This window comes from Artemia sp. Qi Xiang Cuo, chromosome 2 (genome assembly GCF_049724085.1).
Source record: "Artemia sp. Qi Xiang Cuo chromosome 2, ASM4972408v1, whole genome shotgun sequence".
Lineage (NCBI taxonomy): Eukaryota > Metazoa > Arthropoda > Branchiopoda > Anostraca > Artemiidae > Artemia > Artemia sp. Qi Xiang Cuo.
In genome coordinates this window covers 49,144,475-49,172,454 of record NC_142795.1, presented here as the reverse complement: position 1 = coordinate 49,172,454, position 27,980 = coordinate 49,144,475, and the positions used below count along the sequence as shown (strand labels likewise).

Below are 27,980 nucleotides of genomic sequence, written 5' to 3'. Positions count from 1 at the left end.
TCTAAAAGATCAGTTATTATTATTTGAAACATATCACTATAAAAACGAAGAAAAAAATAAGTCATTCGAATATCTCTTCCCAGTGCTTTTCCGGGTACAACTAATCAATCTTCGTAAAAGGGAATGAAGCACACCAGAGGACTTCTTGAGGTATAATGGTATGTTATTTAAAAATGAAAATCGAAAAATTGGATTCTATTCACACTATAAAAACGAAAAAAAAAACACATCATTATAATATAGCTTCCCAGTGCTTTTTCAGGTACAATAAATCAAGCTTCACAACAGAAAATGGAAAACGCCATAGAACTTCTAGAGGTATGATGTTTAAAATTGGAATTCGAAAGATTAGACTTCATTCACTCTGGTAAATTACTTGTTCTAGAAGAAAGAAGACCATTAGGTTCGCTTTTTCTTTCAAATTATGTTAGTTGACAAGCATGAAAAGTAAAAACCATTACAGCATCTCCAAAAGTGAAATATACCAAACATATTTTGCAAATTAAAATAAACTTCGTTCGTGGCGGGCTTAATGATCAGATTACAATGGAATGAAAGACTCATCTACTTCCAGTTCTTTTGACGTCAATATTTTAGAGATTGATCTTGTTTGGAAATTCCCAACGTTGTATTTGATTGTTTGGATCATGCGGAAATTCCAATTTGCATAAATAGATCTCCAAAATAGGGCCTTGAATCCTCAAATATCTATTTCTCCATTCTTTTTTTTCAGAAATTAATTTAAAAAGACTTTTTCCACAAGACAAGTTTTAAAAAAATAAAAAAAATAACAGGAATTACATTAAACAGCCGAGTCAAACTCAAAACGAGCAAAGATTGAAAAAAAAAACAACAAAGAAATGACCATGGGTTGTCAGTTAAATTGACATATACTGACATTTCTTCGTTAAGGTTTTGATAATTTTCCATTTATGAAATTAAGAAAGATGAAAACATTACAAAAGTATTTAGTTTTCAGCAAAGCGCAAATTGTATTCTGGTCTTGAGAAGGCATAGGGGTTATCAGTTCTACTCATGTTAATTTTTGCTTGTTTTGTGTTTCATTTATTTTTTTAATAGTGATTTGTGGTAGTTTACGATTGGAAGATTAATTGACTTTATTTTTGCTCATTCTTGGCTTAATGGAGCTCTTTACTTTTCTTTGAAAAACTTATCTTGTGGAAAAGTTTTTAAAATTAATTTTTTATTGACATAGTCTTTTTCATGGAAAAAAAATTGTATATCTTTTCAGTTTTCTTCTACAAGAATTCATAGTTTGGGTTGCTATTTGTATATTGGGGAGACTTTTTCAACACTTTTTAATCCTGACACAAACAGTATTTTTATAATTTAATTTTATAGCTTCTGAAGTTGACCTAAAAAAAAAACAACTTAATATCAATCCCAAAAGATTCTATCTATGCTCTTTGACAACCTCGATGCACTTACACTCTTTTTATTTATTTAAATTGTAAGAGCAGAAGTAGTAATAGTAGTATCCTCAAAAGTTTCGACTCAATACCCCCGGTCATTCTCGATATATTGCTGAGATGTTTTATTGGCAACCATTTAAAACAATGCCTTTTGATTTATTTCAGAACAACATTTAGTTTTAAAGCATAATGGGCCAATTGCATATTATGGAAGGTTGATATGCCTAATATCCCTAAAGACATAGTTACAGGACCCTTCTACTATGCTGAACAAAATAGCTGTCTCAAAATTTTCACTGGGTGCGTTTGGAAAATGAATTTGCTTGAGAGAAGGGCTGCTTGCCCTCAACCTCTAGTTAATCTCAAAAACGGCACCAGACACTCGCGCTGTAATTCGAGTGCAAGGGGGAGGTCTTCACCCTTCATATATCTAGTAAAACATTTTAAACAAGTAAAAAAAAGTGAAAACATTTGAATATATTTTGTTTTCATTAAAGTGCAAATTATATACTGGTCTTGAGAAGGCATATTATCCACCCTCCGATCACTTTGAATCTTAAAAAGGGCACTACAAATTCTGGCTACCAATCCAACGAGCCCCCTCCAAAGCTTATGCGACCACCCTTTCTATATATATACATTATATGCCCCCAAGACATAACTTACCTTACCCTGAGGGCTGTGGGGGGAGGGGGTCATCCTCAAAGACATAATTTCCGGTCCTTTCAATTACGTTTAACAATATGGCTATCTCAAAATTTTTATTGGATGTGTTTGAGGAAATGGTGGGCGTGGGAAGGGAGTTAATGGCTCTTTCCATTTCCAATCGAATGAGCTGTTTTCGGAGTTTCTACGACAACAAATGGCCAGCTCAAAAATAAAAATCAGATGCATTCCGGAAAATACGAGGTGTGTGTGTGTGTGTGGCGGGGGGGGGGGGGGTATCCACCCTCCGATCACACTAAATATTAAAAAGAGCACTAACACTTCTGATTACCAATCCAATGAGCCCCTCCTAAGTTCAAACGATCACTCCTTCTATATATACCTTATATGCTCCCAGAATACAAATTATAACCCTTGCCCCGTGGATAGTGAGGGGGTTGTCATCCTAAAAAACACCATTTCCAGAATTTTCATTTACGTTGAATAAAATGATTATCTGAACATTTGGATTGGATGGGTTTGGGAAAATGGTTGGCGTGGGAGGGGGTTAGTTGCCCTCCAATCCCTTTCAACTAGTAAGAAGGGCACTAGCCCTTTCAATTTCCAATCGAATGAGCTCTTTTCGAAGATTGGCCATCTAAAAATCACAGATGGCCATCTCCAAATCTCTATCAGATGCATTTTGGGAAAATATGAGGTGTGGGGGGGGGGTATCCACCCTCCGGTCACTCTGAATCTCAAAAAGGGCACTAAAACTTCTGATAGAAATCCAATGAGTCCCTTCCAGAGTTTATAAGATCATCCTTTCTATATAAACCTTAAATGCCCCCAGGGCATAACTTACAACCCTTGCCCTGAGGGCTGTGGGGAGAAGGGGGGGGATTGTCATCCTCAAAGACATAATTTCGAGACCTTTCAACTAGGTGGAACGAAATCTCAAAATTTTGATTGAATGTGTTTGGGAAAATGGTGGGCGTGGGAGGGGAAGGGGTTAGTTACCCTCCAATCCCTTTCGACTATTAAAAAGGGGACTAGCCGTTTCAATTTCCAATCGAATGGGCCCTTTTCGAAGTTTCTACGACAACGCTTTTGATACGAAGTGCCCTGGCCTAAGACCAAAATTAATAAATAAATGTATAATACATTGTGCCCACATCGCTCTTTGCTTAGGCAGCGCTTTCGCTGTTTTTTTTTTTTTTTTCGTTATTGCGAAAAAAAAAGGAATGTAAAGAAAGTAGAGAAAGCATTAAAATATGAACTAAGGAGGTGTGAAGTGGAGGCCATGGATAAAATCTTGTTTGATGCAAAATCATGCAAGAATTTTCAAATTTTTAACTAACAGACACAAAGTAGGTCCGTGGCGCCTCCAGCCCTTCCCCTCACCCAAACTTGAAGCAAAGAGATATTTTGTTGGGACGCTGCAAATTCAGATATCCAAATAAAACTTCGAACACATCAACTGATAATTCCTTACGCAATCTCTTACTTTTCATAAAAGCATAAACGTCACCCTAGTTCAGAAAGGAATTGATGGGGAGGAAGGCCACTTCGTCGCTGAGCCATGGTACCCAAAATTAGGAATTGAGATAACATAAAAAGATTTTAAAATTTCAAAACCTTTGAAAAAAATTGAACCAGAAAACAAAGCCATCGAACTGTCCGGAAAATAACCGTCGAAAACACCAAATAACGCACTAGAAAAAAAAAACTATATATATATCACACCATCAATACTGTAGTTGTAACATTTTTGTTTAGAAAAAAATTTAAACGTATTTCATGAGAAGATAATGGTGCCGGTATGTATTTATCACATATATATTATTTATCAGAAATACTGGTTTTATCAACTCACAATTTATTTCCACCAATTTTGAAAGATACATCATATTATTGATTTAAAAAGAACTTCACTCAAATATAGCCTAATTTCGGAGTCTAGTAAAATGGTAGTGGGTTGGGTGAGTCGAATACAAAGCGTAAAAGCCATGAAATATATATATATATATATATATATATATATATATTCATCCAGTACAATTGTCAAACAGTTCGTGGTAACAAACTGCAAGTGAGGATAGAATCGGTCCAATAGTTAAAAAAGTTTAATGTTTCTCTTCAAAAGCTGCAAGCCTGAGAACATTTTACTGATTTTCAAAAAAGGGAAAAATACCCCCAAAACGTCAAGAAACCTTAAATAAAATTACAACATCAGATTCATCATGTCCTTGAACTAGTTCACACGATCAAGGACAATATTGGTTCAACCCGGGAAATTGGGAACTTCTTTACCGTCGTCTTCTAGATTCAAGAATTCGGCAAACGCCTTAGCAAGTGCTTTGATCTTTGTCTGTGGGTTTTGAACGATAATCCCATCGTCAATTTTTTGGGGGGAAGGAATTGAAGTTGACGGTAAGGCCTCTTTGACAATTCTCCATCAGCTCTTAGCAGAGGCAATTTAGACCTTAGTGGCGAATTTCTCTTTGTACTGAACCGGTGATTGCTGAATGGTACGATCTGTGTCTTTTATGGGCTTTTATGAACCAAGCCTGCCCTTTTCACTCTTTAAGATTGGCCATTGCTTGTGTACCTTTTTTTTTTTGCTCGCATAGCCTTTTTGCAGTGGATGTTGAACCAAGATTTGTTCTTACTGGATACCTGTGTCCACTTAGATGAGATATGGCTTGCAATACAATCGACCATGGCCTGCTGGTACTTTTTTGCAGCTTTCTTGGGCCCTACTAAAGGATGGCTCTCCATGTTGAGAAACAGGTGCGTTTCTTTAGCCATCCCAATCTTATCTTTTGTATTGCCAGATATGTCACTCGTGCTTTATTGGGGGGGAGGAATACGATGATTTCTTTTGGCAATGACGGCAACGTGGTCACCTGTGAAGGCATGAGCGTAAACCTTAAAGGAATCTGGGTGATCCGTAAGGAAGAGATCATGACAAGCTGTTCCATTTGGGGAATGGTAGATATTGAATTCAACCGGTTGTTCAAGCCCATGCGAAGGAGAAAGATGAGGTAAATCTGACGTCATCTTGGGGAATGATCCATTTGGGGAATGGTAGATATTGAATTCAACCGATTGTTGAAGCCCATACGAAAGAGAAAGATGAGGCAAATCTGACCCATTCTTATCAGTTTTTTGTCTAGGGAGCCATGCGCTATGATGGATACTGAAATCTACATGGAGGACAAATGCCAGACTTGGCGTATTTGCCCCGAATGTAATCAAGGGATGTTTCAAGATAGCTAGTGTTCTAGCAGGTTGGGTATTTTATTTAGTCCCGGCAATCACATTATTATTAGGAAAGGTCACCCTAACCAACAGAGCTTCATCGCTTGCTGATTTTGGGAGATTCAGACATGACTATTGTATACGACTCTGTACATAAATATAAACGCTTCCTCCTCCATTTTTTACACCGTCAGTGCGTACTCGGTTTTACCTAAACAGCGTGTACCCCTGTATGGCAAACTCGAGACTCGGTATCTCGTGGTTGAGATTGGTCTTAGTAATGCACATAATGGATGGTTTGACAGAGTTCACCCAATATCGGAACTGGTCAAATTTAGTACGGAAACCTCGTTAATTGCAGTGGGCTGCCGTAAATAAGTCCGAATGGATTATCCATGGGGGTGTCAAAAGTCACCGACGAGAGGTCAGTTTGGTCGAAGGCTTATTTTGATGAATTGTAAACAGATAAAAGACACCTTGCCGGGTAGTTAGCCCAACAAAGACCGATAGATCCAAAAGCCAGTGCATTCCTAAGATGGGGAACGAAGCCAAAACACCATTTATCGATCCTCAGCATTGGAGGTGGTGCCCCGGTATAGGTTGAACCTATGACAAGTTCTAATTGGAACACTTACATGGCACCCCCCGCTGTTCAGGTTTTTCCAGGGATGCCAATTGGAGGGGTGGTTGCATGGGCGCCCATAAGCTGAATTCCAGGGGGGGCAAACTTCGTCTAATTGCTACTTTTAATGCTATATAATAGAAATGTCAGAACAAAAATATAAAAATAAGGCAGCATCATTCAGCCAGGGGGGGGCAAGAGCCCCCCCTGCCCCCCCATATGGGCGCCCATGGGTGGTTGACCCCTGGAGTTTGAAAAATACATTCCCCTTTGAGTTTTTTTTTTTTAAATGAAGAGATACCCTTGTCGCCTCCCGTTTTAGTCAATTGGCACTACTGACACCTGGTGGGTTTTATTCGTCAAAACACATACTTCTTTATTTATTTTTACTAACTGAACTGTTATAGTAAGTAAGTTTTATTACACTAAAAGCTCTATGGCCATGACAACAAGAAACCCACACACCTGGTGGGTTTTATTCATCAAGACATATACTTCTTTATTTATTTTTACTAATTGAACTGTTATAGTAAGAAAGTAAGTTTTATTGCACTAAAAGCTCTATGGCCATGGCAACAAAAAACCCACACACCTGGTGGGTTTTATTCATCAAAACACATACTTCTTCATTTATTTTTACTAATTGAACTGTTATAGTAAGTAAGTAAGTTTTATCACGGAGGCACACTTGTGCCTCTATTAAGAGGCAACCCACCACAATGTTAAGCGATTTCAGGTCCTAGAGGTCGGAGAGAGACGGCGGTAATCGCATTTTGTAGCCCAAGCTCAAACTAAGAAACTTGCAAAATTTCATCCTCCTCCGACTTTATCTTCATGGGGTAAACTGGGCCGGAAGTTTGGACCCTCCCACCACAGCCCCCTTTAACGTTGTCCGATTGGGCTGAAATTTAGAGGTTAAGCTTTCCTAGGGCCCGGGAGCTTATCCTCGAAATTTCAGCTCAATCCGATCACTCCTTCCCTGTTTTCAAAAAACCAAATATAGGCACTTAAAATTCATTTTTTTGTTTTTTCTTAGCCACGCCTACAGGACACAGTTGGCAACGGATCCGGTTGAATGAGGACTCATTCAAAGCAAAATTCGACCTGTTAGGGCCTTTTGATATTTTCAGACCGAAAAAATTACCCCCCCGAAGTTACCTTTACGAAATGCCTTGGTGTCCGATCTTAGCCCATGTTAATTTTTCCCACCACAACCCCCCTTTAACGTTGTCTGATCGGGCTGAAATTTAGAGGATAAGCTTTCCTTGGGCTTGGAAACTTATCCTCGAAATTTCAGCTCGCTTTGATCACTACTTTCCTGTTTTTCCAAAAACCACATCAAGATTTTTGGGAATTTGCTTGCGTCGAAAATAGCTTCCATTTGCTAAACAACAATTACTAGTGTGTTTGTATAGTCCAGAGGCTGATACTCCAGACTTTCAGGCGGTAAACCCGGGTTCGATTCACCATCAGAGCAACTTTTTTATATACTTTGAAAAGAAACTCAGTTTCTTTTTTAAATTATTTTAAAAGAATTACGTTTTCTAAAGAGTTAAAGAGGCTGAGTTACAAGGTCGACCCTTAAAACGTACAGGGATTAGGAGGCACAGTTGGGGGGCTGTTAAAGAGGCTGAGTCACAAGTTCGAACCTTAAAACGTACAGGGATTAGGAGGCACCCTGTACGACGTGATTTGAGTATTCAGGAATTAAAAGCCTTAACACAAGAATGTTCAAGAGCGGGGGGTTTGGGGGGCGGCAGCCCCCAACTTTAACTCCTGACACGATCAGCTAACAGTTAGTCAAGCAATAATAAGTAATAAACTGTACAAAAACGTGCAGAAATTATTTGAAAAAAACTACGTTTTCTAAAGAGTTAAAGAGGCTGAGTTACAAGGTCGAACCTTAAAACGTACAGGGATTAGGAGGCACAGTTGGGGGGCTACCACCCCCAAACCCCCCGCTTTCGCAGCCTTTAAATATAAAAAAAAATTTCTTTAAACTGAAAGTAAGGAGCGACATTAAAACTTAAAACGAACAGAAATTATTCCGTATATGAAAGAGGCTGTGCCCTCCTCAACGCCTCGCTCTTTACGCTAAAGTTTTTATTGTTTAAAAAAAGAGTTGTGAGAAAGTCAAACTTTAGCGTAAAGAGCGAGGCGTTGAGGAGGGCACAGCCTCTTTCATATACGGAATAATTTCTGTTCGTTTTAAGTTTTAATGTCGCTCCTTACTTTCAGTTTAAAGAAATTTTTTTTATATTTAAAGGCTGCGAAAGCGGGGGGTTTGGGGGGTGGTAGCCCCCCAACTGTGCCTCCTAATCCCTGTACGTTTTAAGGTTCGACCTTGTAACTCAGCCTCTTTAACTCTTTATAAAACGTAGTTTTTTTCAAATAATTGCACTTAAAGCTCTATGGCCATGGCAATACAAAACAAAAAGGAAAATTCACTTTTAAATAATTATCATAAATAAACATCACACAACACAAATAAAGGGAAACAAATCACAAGAATCTACTTCTGTGCTCACAAATCGTCCTAATTTGTAACAAAACATTTATCCCTTTTTAGATTCACCAGCCGTCTTTCATCAAACTTACACTTTCCATACACTCAATTCTGCACACTCATGCATCACATGACCCACACTCTCGTCCCTACTTCCACACATCGGGCAAAAGTAAGGACCATCTTGCCTGATATTCCGTCCAATATTTTTTTGACTAGGCAAAAAAAAAAAAAAAAAAAAAAAAAAAAAAAAAAAAAAAAAAAAGAATGTCAGTGCAAATTAATGTAGAAAAAATACATAAAACGGTTTTTTCTTCAGTGAATTTAGGGTATGAAGAGAGTTTATTCCCGTGGAGAGAATTTTCCACCGGGGAAAAACGTCAGACGCCGTTTTTATGCCTAAAATTTGCTTCATCGAGTGGAGTTCTCGTCCCATGGTACTTCATGTTTAAGTGCCAAAATAATTGGTTGCTCAAGTGTCACTTTCAAGTTTTCGTGACTTTAATACAAGTTCAAGTCAGTTTAGAAATCCCAGAGGAGTTACATTGTTCAGCAATCAAATCTGAGTGAGTTCTGTAGACTGTTAAAAGACCATTGTTTTAGAGTTTATGAAACGCGTAGGTGAAAAGTTTTCTGGTTTCTTCACTTGCCAAAAAATCAATAATTTGCTCGGTTTTTTGATTAGACAGATTGAAAACGGGATGCTCCAAAGGTTTTTTTTTCGTTGGCTGATTGTCGCCACCTTGCATAAGTTAATATATATTCACCCCTAGAAAGGTGATTGTTTTCCTTAACAAGCTTAGCTTAAGTTTCTTAATACTTAGTGCTTAAAAATAAATCCCTTTCATTATCAATAAAAAAATCCCATAGCATTGCTTCCATATTGATAAGCATTCCTGCAAAAGTGCACCCCTCCAAATATTTAATCGGGGGGGGGGGGCGAGGGCCTGAAACATCAAAAACAACAACAGGGTTATCATTTTAACAGTTTTCAAGATGAGCTCTTCCGACAATCTTTTTTTATATAGGTATATCCCATGAACGCCAAGGTCTCAATGCCCCTTGGCAACAAGAAGTCATTCAAAATTGTATATAATTAGGAAAATGAGATATTCCCATTTCAATTCCGATCAAAACAGAGCTCATTTGAAAAAATAACAATAAGAAATATTCCCATTTAAACTTTGACAAAAACAAATTGCTTCTGCAACAAGAGGGGAGTTATCATTCCGCAACACCCATGTTATAGGCTTAGTCCAAAAATATTCTCAAGAATGAAGGGAGAGTAAAAATTACTTTTGATCCCCCTGCTCCCAACCAAAATACTTCTTTTATATCTATCTGTAGGCTCACCAACAATAAGACAAGTTGAGAAAAAAAATACACTTTCTGAGGCTTGAAACCTTTGCAGCAGGATTCTTTGCTATGCTGAATTTGAAGGGATGACTTTCATTAAGAACACTCACTTTTTTATAGAGTGTCTTGCCCATTTTTCAGAAATTGAGCAAATATTCTAAGATTCGTCAATATTGGTGGGTAAGGTCAAATTTAATGAATTATAGATATTTAGAATCACCATAAGAATCCGATTATTTTGATACATAGCTTGCTATCAAAACTGTTTTTTAAGAGTCACTTTCTCTAGTACAAGTCACTTTCTTAGTTCAATACAACAAACTAATTTTAGTGAGCTAAGAATATTAGTGAAATAGCTTTATGTCTAATGGAGAGGAGAAGGAAATTGTACAGGAATTATCTGAGTGATAGATAATATGAAAACGAATGGGTTGAGAGAAAAGACAAGAAAGAAGAAATCTATAGACTAAGGAGGAACGAAGCGGAGGTACTGGGTGTAAGTGACGACTATTTGGAAGATGCAACTAGATGGCATTTTAGTAAAATAGTGTAGTGGTATGTCAATAAATGGGGCCGCAATTAGCGATAAGGAAAAAACTAAAGAGATGGGCCGAACATTTTGAGAATTTGCTTAACCGAGATAGAGTTGCAGGAAAAGGTACAGAGGAAAATGAAAAAGTTTGTGATACCTTGGATGTGAAGGAGGATTTGTTTTGGGAGGAGGAATTAGCAACAGTACTAAAAGGATTAAAAAATAACAAGGCTCCAGGTGCTGAAAATGTGGTAAATGATTTTTTTTATATATGGTGGTTGTGAAGTAAGAGATAAATTGCTGAAAATTATGAATATTATTTTTGAAAAAGGGGAAGTACCTAACGATTTTAGGAAAACCTTAATTAAGCCAATTTATAAGAAAGGTGATAAAAGTGAGTGTGGTAATTATCGAGGCATTAGTCTGGTCTCTAAAGGTAGTAAATTACTTAGTAATATGACACTTTTTAGACTGAGAGATGCCGTAGACAAAGTTTTAAGAGAAGAACAGTGCAGTTTTAGAAAAAGGTAGAGGATGTGTCGGCCAAATTTTCACTCTTAGGCTAATAATTGAAAAGTGCCTGAGTTTTCAAACTCAGTTTTATAGATTATGAGCAAGCGTTCGATTCTGCTGATAGAAGAGCTTTAGTAAAGGTTTTATCCTTGTATGGTATACTAGACAAATACATTAAAGTGATTATTGCTATGCACGAGAATAACACTGCTGCGGTTAAGATAGGAAACGAGGTTAGCAGTTGGTTTTGTATTAAATCAGGAGTTAAGCAGGGTTGTGTTCTATCCCCCTTTATATGGATTATTTTGATGAACTTTGTTTTAAGGAGCACAGGAAAGGCAATGGGAGACCACGGAATCAAATGGGGAGGAAAAAGTCTCCTGGACTTGGATTATGCTACTGATTGAAGCATCCTAGATGAAAGTGTGAGCAAAATGAATGAAGTTTTAGAGGTTTTGCGAGTTCAGGGTGCTAGAATTGGTTTGAAAATTTATGTTAGGAAGACTAAGTCACTAAGGCTAGGAATAAGTGAAGATGAAAAGGTGACGTTGGGTAATGAAAAGATTGATCAGGTGGGCAGCTTCACTTACCTTGGTAGTATTATTAGTAAAAATGATGGGTGCAGTGAAGATGTTGAAAGTAGAATATCCAAGGCCCAAGGTGTTTTTTCACAGTTAAAAAAAGTTTGGAAGAATACGAAGATAAGTCTGCAAGCCAAGATTAGAATATTAGAAGCTACAGTGATGACAGTGGTCAAATATGGCTCTGAAGCAGGGACGCTCCGAAAACCGGATGAAGATTTGCTTGATGTTTTCCAGAGAAACTGCTTAAGGATTGTTCTGGGTACCCGGCTGACTGACCGTATTTCAAACAATAGGCTATACGAAAAATGTGGTTCAATACCGCTCTCTAGGTCTATAATGAAAGAAAGGTTGAGGTGGCTAGGGCACGCTGTTCGGATGAAGAATGACAGATTGCCGAAGATTCTCCTTTTCGGCCAACCGTCTAGGGCTAAATGGAAAGCAGGTTGTCCCCGCCTGGGTTGGGAGGATGTCATAAAGCAAGATTTAAAGGAAATGGGAACTTCGTGGGCGGGTGTAAAAAGAGAGGCTTTGAATAGATTGGGGTGGAGGAGGAGCTTGCGTAGCTGTGTTGGCCTCAGGCGGCTTGGTGCTGCGGTGAGTTGTTAGTAGTAGTAGTAGTAGCTATCTCAACCTTTCTCTCATTATAGCCTAGAAAGAAGATATAAGCACTCTTTTTCGTACAGGTCACTGTTTGACATGATTGGTCAAACAGGTACCAAAAACAATCCGTCAACAATTCCTCTGGAAAACAACTAACAATTACTCATTGCTCTTCCCCAGCTCCTGCGCTTCAGAACCATACTCGACCACTATTATTACTGTAGCTTCCAATATTCTAATCTTGATTCACAAACTTATTTTCCTGTTCTTCCAAATTTTTCTCAACTGAAACAACACCCTGGGTCTTGGCTATTCTACTTTCAACATCTTCACTGCATCCACATTCATTTTTAATAATAATACCCAGGTATGTGAAGCTATCCACTTGATTGATCTTCTCGTTACCAAACATAACCTTTTAAACTTCGTTTATTCTTAGTCTAATCGACTTAGTCTTCTAAATATTAAATTTCAAGCCTATTCTTGCACCCTGTAATTTCAAAAACTAAAAAAAACATTCATTTTGCCCACAATTTCATCTAGGACATTCAAATAATCAATCTTTGCCATGTTTCTTAGGACAAAGTTAATCAAAATGATTCAGATAAATGGGGATAGGATGAAAACCTTCTGAGCTCCTGATTCGATACGAAACCAGCTACTAACTTTATTTCCTACCTTGACCGCAGCAATGTTGTTCTCCTACATATCACTAATCACTTTAATGTGTTTATCTGGTATAAAGTACAGGGAGAGGACCTACACTAAAGCATTCCTACCAGCTGAACCAACCGCTTGTTCATAATCAATAAAACTGAGGACTAAAGGGGTTCGATGGTAATTTATCAATCCCCATTCTATTAAAACTTTATCTAAAGCATCTTTAAGTCTAAAAAGTATGTCACACCGTACTGAAATCAGTATAATAGATCATATTCCAAAATATTAGATTCCTCCTAGTTATAGTTAACCTTTAAGATTTGCTTAAGGGCTGGCAAAACCAGATAAAAAAGAGAAAGATATTTTCCTTAAATAAAAAGCTTAGTATGCCAATATACTCTAGGATTCAATCAGCACTAAAGAGTGAAGTAAGAATAGCCTAAAAGTTAAAATGCAATATAAAAAGAAAGAAACAAATGCAAAAAAAAAAAAAAAAAAGCACCAACCAGCTTTTACATCCACAGCCTTTTCAAAAAAATCCGGTTTTATGTATCCAGTTTGATCTCCAGGGCTTAAAATAACATTATTTGGTGATCTATAAAACTTGATTCCAGCTAGAATGTAAAGCAATTTTAATAGAACAAATATATATTTAAAATCATACTGCTACTACTTTTTATACGCATATATTTTTTTCTTATTTTCGAATATCTTATATTTCCAGTTGGTTTGGCCACTAGGCGTATCTTGGGCGTCTCGTTGGATGTTTACGATGTGTATGACTTTTAGCATTTGTTTTATATTAATCAGAAAGAGTAGGGTTCCACGAATATCCCAAAAATCACTCGAAACATAATTGATTTAAGCAAAATTTTAGGAAGCTTTTTAATCTACAGACCAGGGGTGTAAGAAACAATCGCGAATATCTTTTAAATTTCTTTACATAAAAATATAATCAGTTTCAAATAATAAAAAAAAAACCCACTTTTAACTTTTGAAGGAAAGAAACATTGTCCTACAGTGGTGATCAAAAAGAGAAAGCCCGTTGCACTATTGAGCTAGCTGACCAAATATATTCCAAATTGATTTTAAAGCTTACGAAGGAGAATAAAAAGTAAGAATAAAAAGTGGGTTAGCAGCCTCAAATTATTTTGGGGGGATTTTGGACCCACCTCTCCCTATCCCATCACGAAATCCACCGATGTCCCTCCCCTAATTTTTAGCTTTGTGGATTTATGTTTTTAGATTTTAACGCTTGAGTACTTCAAGTACCATCTTTTAACAATCTTTAATCACTCCAAAGTAAATTATATTTCTATCGGTATGTAGTACCGTTTCTTTATCTTTGTTTTTTATCAGGACCAATTAGGATTCAAGAGGAATTAAAATAAAGAAAAAAATCATAAAAAATAATCATGCTTAAAACGAGCTTAAAATTAATTCATTAGAAGTATAATATCTCTTTAATTTGACTTTACTTTTCTTTCCTTCGACCTAACTTTTAAGTAAAGACCGAAGTGGCTTCCGTGTATTTTTTTTTCTCCGGGAGGGCCTCATTCGATTGAAAGTTTTATGCCTTTTTTAAGTTAAAAGTGATTGGAGGGTAACCAGCTCTCACCCGTGCCCTTTCTCGCTGCCCACTCCCTCCCTCCAAAGACATCCAATAAAATTTTTTAGACACCATTTTGTCCAAGATTATTGAAAGGCTCAACGAATATGAGGGGGATGGGAAGATGAAACATCCCCCACAGCCCCTGGGACAGTGACTGTGAATTATGCAAGCTGTCCCTTCTTACATATAGACTTTATAATTGAAAATAGGGCTTATTTGATCCATCTGACTCGGTTAAACCTTTCTCAGATATGGTTCTCTAGGCCAAGAAAATCACACATTTTCGAGTGGAAGGTAGGTGTTAGAGAGACCCTAAAACAAGCTAAGATACTTTTTGCTCCTTGTTAGTTGTAGTTCGATCTAACTCTTACGTACCATTCCACACGAAATCCTTAAGTTTCACGTTAGGTGCCTTTGAATTTTTGAATTATTTACAATATATCAGGAATGCCTACAGGGATTGAATTGAAACTACGAGGAATAATCGTAGAGGGAGGGAGTAGGGATCAATTTGATTATAAATATAGAAATAGGTTCGCGGGGGGGGGGGGCAGAGGTGAAGCGAAAGGTACTATGTGTATCCAGATTCGTGTGTATCTAAAATCAATCCAAATTTAGTTTTTGGGAGAGGGGAAAAGGGCTAGCAAATGGTGACTCCAATCTAAACATAAACAACGTTTTGGCACTATAAGTTCCTATGGGACTTACAATTTATGCACAGCTAAGTAGATGGAGAAATCAAGAGGAACTATGAGCTTACAGCTTGTCAAAACGACATTTGTGCAAAATCTCAGAAACAGCTAAGGATATTATATTTAAGCCTTTAGGCAATGACGGTGGGGGTGGATGTAAGATCATGGCTTGGGGAAAGGATTTTGGTAAGTTAAAATACCGAGAGGGTAATGAACGAGGTATTCAGTAGATTTTAAATATTGATTTTTGGGGACCAAGGGGGGAGGGAGCTTATCAAGAAAAGAAATTCTGGAAGAAAAAACGCGGTTGCATTGATTCTTAGTGAGATTAATTAAAAAAAAAACAAGTTTTTTTTAACTGAAAGTAAGGAACGATGTTAAAACTTAAAACGAACAGAAATTATTCCGTATATGACAGGGGCTGTCCCCTCCTCAACGCCTCGCTCTTTACGCTAAAGTTTTTTATTGGTTAAAAAAAATAAGAGTTGTGAGAAAGTCGAACTTTAGCGTAAAGAGCGAGGCGTTGAGGGGGGGGGGACAGCCCCTTTCATACACGGAATACTTTCTGTTCGTTTTAAATTTTAACGTCGTTCCTTACTTTAAGTTAAAAAAAACTTGTTTATTTTATTTAATTTTTGAACGTTTTTCAATTAACGCAGGTTTTGATTTTGGCTCACCGTACATGAATAATTAAAACAAAATTTGCATATTAATTTTACTTTTATTTGGTTAAATGGCTTTCTCGAAACTTGTTTAATCTTATTTACGAACGTTTTTATTAGTAGTAAATACACGTAACTTACGAATTAACTTAAGTAACGAACTTCTATATTCATATATTTTTAATACGTATATTAGGGGGCTCGCCCCCTAGTCAATATCTCACTCTTTAAGATAATGTTTGAATTTTGTTAAAATTTAAAAAGGACCCCTTAATCACAAAGGCCTTTATTTAGAATAAAAAGCTCTAATTAAAGCCATAAAACTTATTTTGCTTAAAGCGCGAGGTACTGACTAGGGGGTGAACCCAATCATACACGTAATATTTTCTGTTCGTTTTAAGTTTTGATGTTACTCCATATTTTCAGTTGGAAAACTTGTTTTTTTTATAATGCTGGGAATAATGCTGGGAAATCCGGCACCTCCTTCATAGCAATGTCCCTTCCCCCATGAAAACTTCCTTCATGGAAAGATCTTCCCACATAACCTCCGACCTACCCACCCCCCTACTACCAGAAAGAATCCCCCCTGAAAACGGTTGTATACTTCCTAATAACCAATACTATATGTTAACATTGGGTAAAGTTTATAACTTTCAGCCCTTACCCTCAGGGATTTCGGGTGATTAAGTCATCCTAAAGGACATAGTTATCATACTTTCAAACATGCTGAACAAAATGGCGATCTCAAAATTTTGATCAGGTGATTTTGGGAAAATATGAGCGTGAGAGGGGGCCTAGTTGCCCTTCATTTGTTTGGTCACTTAAAAAGGGCACTAGAACTTTTAATTTTCGTTCCAATGAGTCCTCCCCCGATATTCTAGGACCACTGGGTTGATACGATCACCCCTGGAAAAAAAAAAAAAATAAAAAAAAAAAAAAAAACACGCATCCCTGATCATTCTTCTGGCAAAAATGCACAATTCCATATTTTTGCAGATAGGAGCTTGAAACCTCTACAGTAGGGTTCTCTGATACGCTGAACATGATAGTGTGATTTTCATTCAGGCTCTAGAATTTTTAGGGGGTCTTTCTCCCTTTTTTCGATAATCAGCCAAGTTTTCTTAGGCTCTTAACTTTTGATGGGTAGGATTAAACTTGATGAAAGTTATATATTTGAATTCAGCATTAAAATCTGATTCTTTTGATGTATCTATTGGTATCAAAATCCCGTTTTCTAGAGTTTTGGTTACCATTGAGCCGGGTCGCTCCTTACTTACAGTTCGTTACCACGAACTGTTTGAAAAATTCGTTTTTTTTAAACTGATTTGCTTTAAAATTTCAGGCCACGAAGAAATAAACTTTCAAATGGGGATAAATCCATTTATTTAGACAGTGAAAAAAACAGTTACGAAATTCCAGATATTTCGATCACATACAGTGACCGTCTTCAGTAATGACACTAAAATAATAAAATTGAAACTAGCATATTTATACACAACAAAATGAATAACTTTTCGGGTCATTCACAAAATAATGAACTTCCGGATTATTCACTAGATTATTTTCAGAGAGAGTTCATTGACAAAGTTCATTCAAAGTCTTGATGTAAATTTTCTTCTTTAGTCTTGCCCAAATGTAAACAAATTTCCAATGAAAGTGGCAAAGCCTTGCGTGTGTTCGAATTGCAAACCAAATGTTGAGTTTATGATTTTACTGGGCTGGTCTCATTTCCCCATATATACGACGTATTTTCGACATAACACCTTTAAATTAGGTGTTGTTTTCTTAGACCACACTGCCGTTTTAAAACAAATAAACTTTCAAATGGGCATAAATCCATTTATTTAGGCAGCGAAAAAACAGGCACAAAAGTCCCGATATTTCGATCACATATACAACGACCGTCTTCAGTAGAAATACTAAAATAATAAAATTGAAACTAGCATATTTATATATATACAAAATAAATAACTTTTCGGGTCATTCACAAAATAATAAACTTCCGGATTATTCACTAGATTATAAAATATCTAGTAATATCTAAATATCGGATTATTCACTGTTTAAATAAATGGATTTATCCGCATTTGAAAGTTTATTTGTTCGTCTTAGAACGGCAGTGCGGTCAAAAAAAACAACACCTAATTTAAAGGTGTTATCTCGAAAATAGGCCATGAAGACACTTCAATTAAAATTTCAGAACCAAGGGAATCTCAATCAGCAATAAAATCTGGCTGTATTGACTCTTGAATTCCTACTTTTTGTTTTTATTGTTTTGAACAGCAAAACATGTTTTTATTTTTAATTAAATAACTTCAAAATGCATTTAGTTGAACAAACAGACCGTCACAAAAATATATAACACAAGATTCTTATAATCAATCGGTGGATCAATATTAGTCCATATTTAAGGCTATAATAGGAAGGGGATTAGAATGGCTTCATCCTATATAAGACCAAAAATCCTACAGATTCCCCTCTTTGCCCACCTAAAATCCTACAGTAAAACTACTAAAACCTGTTGCAAAATATTTTCCTAAACTAAAATACTAAGCCAAAATCTTAATTCTTGTGGAGAAAATTAAATATAGATATTCATTATATTAATTAATAAAAAAAATGTCAACCAGAAATGGATACCTATTAATTAAAACACAGTTTCCCCCAAATAGAAGCTTACAAGGAAGAATAAAGAACTATATCCAACTAAAGCCAAGCCGAAATAAGGTCATATAATAGTTCAAACCAGAAAGGAAAATAAATTACTATCAATGAATACATGAGACCCAAACGACGAGAAATTGCAATGAATAGCCAAGTTAACCTTAAAACGAACAGATATTACCACAAACAGCAGTAGATATATCGCCCTCTCAGCCACATAAAGGCTAGAACGTTATCCGTAATTTGCTTACAACAAAATACTGCGAACATTTTCTCTTTTATAACATGAATATATAAAAATTGCAGACTCCCAGGAATGAACATCACTATATATCAAGCAATCCGTCTATTTTCATTAGTTATTTTCAGCAGTCTTTATTGTTAAGGTGATGTTTTTCTTTCATTGTTGAAATTTGGCAAATAAAAACTGATTTTTTCAAATGCGTATTGTTTCAACGAAACTCAAACGATATTGAAGCCGCTTAGAGGTTTTGGGTGAGGGCTGGTAGGAGGAGGGGACATGTAGCCCGATTCTTATTTGTAAACCTTGATTAGCCTTAACATATAATTTTTTTTGTTGCTTTGTTGTTGATGTTATGGCAATTAAAAATATATTGCTGAAAACCAAAGTTGTTTTCATTAGAACAGAAATGAATTACTGGCCTTTAAAAGGCCTAGAGGATGCCAGCCCTACTATTGTTTGTGATACTCTCTTTTCATTTGGTAATTTACCTTGCTAAGGCCTATTCATTGAGATTTCTGTTCCTTTAGGGTCTCATTTATTCACTGACAAAAATTTCTGTTCAGTTTAAGCTTAATAATCTTTTACTTTATTTCTGCTCATCTTATAGCTCTTTACTTTTCTTTGAAAAACTTTGTTGCCACACCTTTCAAACCCCGAACTTCAGTGACGTATGCACCTGAAAGAAAAATAAATACTTACAGTAAGATAAAAGTCTTGCGTAGACAATGGATTTTTCTATGCATCTGAAAAAAACGGACGTAAAAAAAAGAAACCGATGACGGAAAGAAGGATGTCTTTTAAATAGTAAATCGAAATTAATTGTCACAAGTGATTACATGGAGGGACAATGTTTTTCCTGAAAAACTGATTGATAATTTTTAACTATGAATTTTCTGTTTTGATTCCATTCAGATAAAAACGGCCCTTTAGCCATAGGGAGGGGGGCGCAAACCTAATCTTGCAAGTGACACTTCTTTCTCTTATAAGTTTGACAATTTATGTTCGTTTGAGGTTTTCAATTTGCTTATCGTTTTTTGTGGAAATTCTATATTGTTTGATCTAAAGTCTTTGCGCTTTTCACTTGATGTAGTAGTTGTCTATATTAAAGGTAAAAATCGTTAATACACTCTGTTATCAATGCAGTCACAGTAAATTAATAGTAGAAACCTAGTAGTGGTAGTCATGGTAAATGTACTAAAATTATTTGTGGTAGAAGCAGTAGCAGCTTTCAAGGTAGCAATAGCCCTGTTGGGAACACTGTTGACAAAAGACGTTGTGCCCTGAGTAGCAATGTAGTTAATACAGTTGTGGCAGCAGGAGTCAGAATAGGAAAAGTATTGCAGGGTTTAGTCGCGGTAGTTGGGTTCTTCTTGCTAATTATTCATTAAGTTTAGTCCCGTAGATGCTATGGCCTCTAGGCATTGTCTTGATGTAGGCATTTATTTTTAGGAATTAACCCAATTGTTATTCTTAATAGGAATCGAAGCAAGACAAAGTGCCGTCAAAGGAAAAGTTTCTTCAAAGAAAAGTCGTCACTGGAAAAATTTGCGTAACCTTTCTCTGTAAAGTAAAAATAGGTGCAGTCGTAGTAAACTCTCGTTTTTACCATTTTCATTTCGATCTGTTTGTTTTCACTTCTAATAATATCAACAACCAAAAAAGGAAAGAAAGGTAACTACATTAATAACCAAGATTACTGAAAAGAACTAAAGAAATGTAGATTGACAGTTTGATATGTAGTGGAATTCATTCCTGAAAGTCTGAGTAATTTTGGATTTATTAACGTTATAAAAGAGAAATGCATTTTGCTTTCAGTAAAGTGCAAATGACGTTCTAGTCTTTAGAAACCATGGAGCTCGTTAGTCCTACTCATGTTTGTGGTAATTTCTGCTCGTTTTAAGTTTTAATTACTTGTAAATTGTAATTTCTTTTCGTCTTAGATTTAATACAGTTCATTACTCTCCTCTGAAAAACTTCTTTTGGGGAAAAAGCTACTGTAAATTAAATTCCGTTCGTTTTGGATTGACATGATTTTTTTATTGGTTTTGATCGTGGTTCTCTTAGCAGTATTATTAGTAGTAATTGTAGTATAAGTAGTAGTAATAGTAGCGACAGTTGCAGTAGTAGTATTGATAGTAGCGGTGGCAGTAGTAGCAGTGGTAATAAATGGTAGTAGTTATAATAGTAGCAGTAGCAGTAGTGGTAATAATAGTCGTAGTAGTAATAGTCATATTAGCAGTAGTAGTCATAGCAATCGTAATTGTAGTAGTCGTAGCAGCAGCAGTCGTCGTAGTAGTAGGATCGCAGCAAAAGTTATCAAAGTAGTAGCAGTCGTAGTAGTCAAAACAGTGATAATCATAATAGCAGTAGTTTTAATAGTAGTAGCAGTCGTAGCAGCAGTTGTGGTAGTGCAGTTGTTTTACAGCCTGAATGTACATGATGTGTTTTCATTTAGTTCAACACCCCCCCTCAAAATTCCCCGAAAGCTTCACCTTCACACCTTTAACTTATTTGGGGAAACGCAATCAAACATGCCCCCCTTTGTGAAAAAACAAAACCTACATTTAAACAAATGGCCACTTGCATAGCTTGCCAGTTATACCCCAGGGGCCGTGGTGAGATATGCCATCCCTGGAGGCATAGTTATTCAACCTTTCAACTGTTTTGAACAAAATGGCTATCTCAAAATTCTGATATAATCTCCTTACTGACAACTTTCCCCTATGACAACTTTCTATGACAACTCCTTACTGACAAAGTGCCTTGGTAAAAAAAGGAAATAAATAAATGCTACATTGAAGCCATATCCCTCTTTACTTAGACAGCCCCACGCTGCCTGTGATACTAATTGTGCAGAAAAGTAAGTTAAATTAAGCTATTAGGGCTCTACTAAAGCTATTAGGATCCAGGTGTAAGAAGTGCACCTGTCTATTAAAATATGCATATGACACTTTGTTTAATTCTTTGCATAGCTGTGATTTTAATAGGATGCAACATGGCTGCTTTTCTAGAAAACTGTATATATGACACATGTGTTTTAAATGAGCTATTTGCATTTCAATTTTCAAAAAAGACACTAAACTTTTTATTTCAGGCTGAATCAGCCCTCCGCAGCTTTCTACGATCATCGTTCTATATGATGAAGCAAAGAAAAAGGAAACATGAGGTATCACTCTGTACTAAGTCTACACTAGGACGTTGATTCTAAAATAGAATCAATGAGTCGCATGAAGATAACAATAAAAAGAGAATAATGAGTTAACCTACAAGCTACGTTGTCTTCAACATAACATTTTTATTAGTCCATGCTTTCAAAACATCCAACTGAATCCATTTTCATTAATTGTAAGGCTTTGTTATAGATTTAGTTACCACCCTTTTGTTTTTTGGTTCAGTAGGTATATCTCTCTCATAACTTCCTGTCTATGTAGTAGAAAGATATGTCAGGATATTTATTACAGATGATGGAGTTAATCCTGCTTTACCTGCATAGTTCTCTAGGCTACTAGGTCCAGCTTAAAAACCATGGCAAATAAATGTAGAAAGAAAGGAAACTATCATGATTATGAAAGAAAAGCAATACACATTGAAAGAAGATGCAAGAAGAAAAATTAGAATAAATAGACAAAAAATGCATCAAATAATGATCTGATTATCCAAACTTAAAACTGAGTGATACCTTTCATTGCTTTAGCCAAGTCAACATAAATAAATAGAGTACAATCACTCCTAGCTCCAGAGACGACAAATTCTTTCCCAGGCTCTCCAGGAGCAAAATGAATATGCTGACGACTCATTCGATGAATACCATTTTCCCTTAAATTTGGCCATAGCTTCATGTATGTACCATGAATACATACAGGCACAGATGATGGGTCTGTAATTGGTTCTAACTCCAAATTAGGAACCTAAAACATTAATTAAGGTCATTAGGGGGCATTAGATTAATAAAAACAAATAGGAACTCAAGCTATGTTGATATTATCTTTAATTAATTAAAAAAAACTTTTCCTGAAAAGAAGTTTCTTTTTTTAAAAACAGTAAATAGACATTTTAAACTTAAGACCAACAGAAATAAAGTCCTATAATAATTCCAACTCAAAACGACAAGAAATTATAATTAAAGAACAAATGAAACTCAACACGAACAGAAATTAAAACAAATGATCATGTCAAACTATATGTGGACTCATACAAAAAAACAACAGATACTGATATAGATGAATGAATACATCTCAAAACAAGTAAAAATTACACAAATAGAAGTTCAACCAATACCCCCTTCCCCCTCCTTTTACTGTAAAGATTCTGAAACCTATTGCATAATTTGCTTTTTATTGAAAATTATATGAATTTGTATCAGTGTGTTTTAGTTTCTTAAAACATTGATGACAAATAGAAAATGAATCACAATAACAATTAAGAAAACGGGAAGAGCTAATGAAAATAAAATTTAGTATATAATACCATCAATTCTTGAAAATCTCAGCAATTCAATTTTTCATTATTTTAAATGTGAAAAAAGACCATAATACATCTTGTTTTAAGAAGAAAACAAATGATGCAATAAGCTTTTGAAATTTTACAGTTAGAAAAGGAGAAAGTGGGGCAGTAGCCAAACTCCTGTTTGTAGTAATTTGAGCTTGATTCTTTTAGATATAAAAATCTTAAGCCTTTCATCACTTTTATCAAGTTAATTCAAAACCACCTTTAATATAAAATCCATAAATTTTGAACGTTTGGGATCAGTATAAAAATCTCTTGATCCATACATTGCCATCAAAGTTCTGTTTTTTTTTATAATTTCTTTTTCCATTGACTAGGATTACTCTTCATTTACAGTTTGTTACCACAAGTTATTGGATTTCGCTTTGGAATGAACAACTTTTATTTCTAACTGAAAGAGCACTATGGATAAAGATGCTGACTAGTGACTACTACACAATATTCTTGTTAAACTCATAATTGGTTTAATATTGTTGATGGTGAAATCCCAGCAGCAAAAAATACCTTCAACATCTTCTTTTTTTAGTTGCCTACTCAAAACTGAAGTTGCCTTCTCAGTACAAAAGTTGTTTCTTATACATGTGTTTTAACATGCCTTTTCATTCAATTTTATCTCAGTCTTATAATGCACATTGTACAGTTGCTTGTCAGCTTACTTAAAATTGAGCATTGTAAGGACACTAGTAAATTTTGACCATGGAATCGTCGCGAAAATAACTAGACAATAAACACTACATTCTGACTCACCTCAATTGTATGTCCTTGATTTGCTTTAATTTTCAATCCCACAGCATCAATTTCAAACATAAACCTTTTCTTGCTATTAACGCCAACAACACGTCTAACATCATCTGCAGAAAATTTTTTAAACTCATTCCTTGACAGAATATCTGACACTTTGACATATCCTCGGCTATCCATAGGAATTCCTTCTTTACAAGCACCATGTCTTAGGACATAAGCTAGCTTTTTACTTAATTCTACATCCCTTGGTGATTCCATTTGTAAAGACTGGAATGTGATTTTTTATGTTTAGGATTAATAGCTAATCTTTATTCTCATAATCCTTCAGCAATACACACAAGATGAAACAGCAACTGAAATAAGAGGACATAAGGAGATTATTAACCTAGAATTGATGTTTGAGTAGACAATTGCCCTTTCTTCATAATAGAAAAACCATACCTAGATAAGAAATTATCAAAATTACCTACAGAGCATATATATATATATATATATATATATATATATATATATATATATATATATATATATATATATATATATATATATATATATATATATATATATATATATATATATATATATATATAAAGTAAAATAAATTACTTTGCAAAAATTGTTTCTGACTTTGATACCCATCTTTATTCCCCTCCCTAACCCTGATTTCAATTCTTTGCTAACTTTAAATGTACAAGGGTTTTTATACATTGTACCTACACATGGAACTTAAGGAGACACCCCAAGCCAGATGTCAATTTTTCTTCCCATATAACTGTGCCAGTAAAACTTCATTATTGAAGTGGGTCTCTAGTTGCACCAATTGGGGGGGGGGGTATGGCTATCCCTTAGATTTTGAAAACTACCTTGTTATTTCCATTTCATAGCTATTTTTGGTGCTTAAGAATTAAATGTACCCTTTTATATAACACAATGAAACCAGTCACGAAAAACCCGCCAGAGACCAGTTATTTTAAGTGACTGCTAAAGACTCATAGAATAGGGCCATTTTTTCACTCATCAATGTAATAAGATCTTACATCTTTTGTCAGAAAATGCTTAAAAGGGAAATCTTTGAACAAAGATCTTACATCTTTTGTCATTTTTATGCAAATGTCTTTTATCATTCTGCTCTGATCAGTGGTTTGAGAACAATGATGAGAAGATCATCAAAGTTCTCTCATCATTGTTCTACATGGCAGAAAGATGGCGTCTTTCACGCTTTTTGCTAACATCAGTGAGCTGTAAGATCTCAGGACAAAGATGAGTTAAAAATGGTAATCTTTGCAGAAAGATGTAAGATCTTAGTGCTAAAAAACAGACCTAATGCAAAGCATGGTTTTCAATGCATTTACAATATTTAAACTGTTGTTTTTTTGGAGTTTAGGAGGGGAAAGGTACCTAGGTTAGGTTACGTATTTAGGTTACAATGTATTATAGTAAACCAGCAGCATATCTAACCTTGAGAGATGTTCAGCTTCCACTTCTAACAGAAGGAAATTCAGTACACATTACTTAAGATTTATGAATAGATTGAATGCTCAAAAACTTGGATTCTGTGTTTTTTTTTGCTTGCTGCAACTTTCTACTGCACACCAAAGAGATAGAGAAAATGCTGGAAAAAGAGCTTTCTTTGAGTCAGGGTGTTGCAAGTGGAAAAACAGTTCTGCTCTATTAGAGCAACATGATCCCACTGAAAGACATAGTCATTACATTTCAGCATAGATGGAAGTTAAGATAATTAGTACTGATGCTTAAAATATTTATAGCAAATGTCTTAATCCAATCCAGATCCCAAGATGTTCAAGACAATAGAGATCTTGTGAAGTACATTTTTGACTCTATTTGCTTTCTTGGCTGCCAGGGCCTGGTTTTGAGGGGTAATAATGAGTTAGAGACATCCACAAACCAGGTTAATTTTGTTGAACTAATTATGATTTATCTAATGGATAAAGAGCTAGGAATGCCAAGGGCATCAAAATAAAAAAAAACTTTCACCCCCCCCCCCTGGCTCCATCTTTGGTATATTTGTGCACAAGGCAGTGTGCTTAGCCCTTTCCTGTTCCTAGTTTATTGTAGTGATATAAATTTTGATAATGTATTAGGATGTAAGTTGTATATTTATGCAGATGACATTGCACTTGCTTCAACTTCAAGTTATCAAATTACCTTGAAATCCTGTATTCAGAAAGGCCTTGGCCACCTGGAAATGTGGGCAAGTGATAATAACATGGATTTTCCCCCATCAAAATCTGCCCTAATGCTCTATAGTAGGAAGAAGGATATTGCGCCACCTATGGTATCAATCTATTCAATGATTATACCCTATGTTGAGAGGTTTTGTTACTTTGGCCTGGTGATAGACAGGAAAATATCTTGGAACCACCACATAAACTACCTTGTTGGCTTGCTCAAAAACAAGGCAAACCTTATAAATGCAATATGTATAAATAAAAGGGGTGCTCCTTTTCAGATTGCTAGTCAACTGGTAAAAATCAGTTATCAAAGGCAGCACAATAGCACTGCCTAAGTAAAGAACAATGTTGGCACAATGTATAATTTTTTTTCTCCATACCTGGGCACTTTATATCAAAGGAGTTGTTGCAGAAACTTTGAAAAGGGCTAATTTGATTGGAAATCGGAGTGGTGAGTGCCCTTTTTAATAGTCAAAAGTGATTGGAGGGCAACTAGCCCCCCCCCCCATGACCATCATTCCTTCAAACATATCCAATCAAAATTTTGAGATAGCCATTTTGTTCAACATAGTTGATTTCCAGATAGAAAATATGTTTTTGAGGAGGACACCCCCACAACCCTTGGGGCAAGGGTTTTAAGTTATGCCCTGAGGGCATATAAGAATGATGTGAGCACAATGTATTATTTATTATTTTTTTGCTTTAGAACAGGGCACTTTGTATCAAAGAAGTTGTCATAGCGACTTCAAAAGGGCTCATTCAATTGGAAATTGGAGTGGCTTGTGCCCTTTTTAATAGTCAAAAGTGATAGGAAGGCAACTAACCCCCTTTGAATTTGATCCCCACCATTTCCCAAAACACATCCAATCAAAATTTTGCAATAGCCATTTTGTTCAGCATAGTTGATTTCTGAATAGAAATTACGTTTTTGAGGAGGACTCTCCCCCACAGCCTTTAGGGGAAGGGTTGTAAGTTATGCCCTGGAGGAATATAAGGTTTTTATAGAAGGCATTGTTATAGAAACTTCAAAAAAGGCTCATTTGATTGGGAATTCAAAGGGCTAGCGCCCTTTTTAATAGTCAAAGTGATTGGAGGGCAACTAGCATCCCCCCCATCATTCCCCTAAACACATCCAATCAAAATTTTGAGATAGCCATTTTGTTCAACATAGTTGATTTCCCCTCTTCATGTGATACAGTAGTAATGTACTTAGGATTAAAGTCAATATTGTAAAGGTGCAGTTTAGTTCCCTCTAATAAAAACAGCTTATTTGTAACTGTATAGGCCTATTATTCAGTCAATTTGGGCTGCAAAGTTGCACAGATACCATCCAGTAGAAGTATAATATAAACAACTCACTTTTTACTGTATACCTCAGATCTGTAGGGCTTCTGGACTCTACATTCTAGGGGGAACTAAACTACACCTTTATTGTCAAAATAGAGAAAAATAAGTGGAAAATAGTCATTCAGTCTGCTTCTTTGAATCAACTAGCCTCAGCTATCTCAGCCATAAGGTATTAAACCCTATGATATAGAATCTGGTAGATTTCTGATGATTTTATTTCACTCCCAGCACAGACTAGTTTATTCTGAGCCTATGCTAGACTACAGTACAACCATGTTATACAGGAGTAGGCTACTGTGGAACATCCACAATGTAACTTCTGGTTTAGCCTAGTCTACTAAAATTCACCAGAGATAAAAGGAAAATAAAAGCTACAAATCTCACCAACATGAAGAGTCGGTTCTAATTCTATCAAACAACTAAAAAAAGCACTTTCCCTTTTGTCAGCTTTCCAGCCCTCTCCCCCTAAAAACCCGCTAAAACGCAAATGGTGCTTATTGTATAATATGGAAATTTGTCCCATATACTACTTTCTTCTTTCTTTGAGTAGTGTTTGCTCATAGAAGGAAAAAGGAACTAAAAAAGAAAAGAGGAAAAGCCCA

At 35.8% G+C, this 27,980-nt stretch overlaps 1 protein-coding gene across 5 annotated transcripts; it reads right to left on the bottom strand.

The window, feature by feature from the left end:
• On the bottom strand, nt 1–27,980 carry Tpt (tRNA 2'-phosphotransferase). Of its 5 annotated transcripts, XR_016142970.1 has the most exons (6): nt 27,763–27,879; nt 23,843–24,192; nt 22,269–22,497; nt 19,205–19,265; nt 13,222–13,329; nt 1–381 (listed from the first exon to the last, which is right to left on the bottom strand). XR_016142970.1 is itself a non-coding variant. In XM_089101532.1 (5 exons), the coding sequence occupies exons 2-5, from the start codon at nt 24,095–24,097 to the stop codon at nt 356–358; spliced, it is 618 nt and encodes a 205-aa protein (XP_088957658.1). In that variant the 5' UTR covers nt 24,098–24,192; nt 27,909–27,980; the 3' UTR covers nt 1–355. The 5 variants fall into 5 exon arrangements, 4 of the variants coding, with proteins under 4 accessions (XP_088957658.1, XP_088957649.1, XP_088957666.1 ...); XM_089101532.1 differs by lacking the exons at nt 19,205–19,265; nt 27,763–27,879 and adding an exon at nt 27,909–27,980; XM_089101523.1 differs by lacking the exon at nt 19,205–19,265.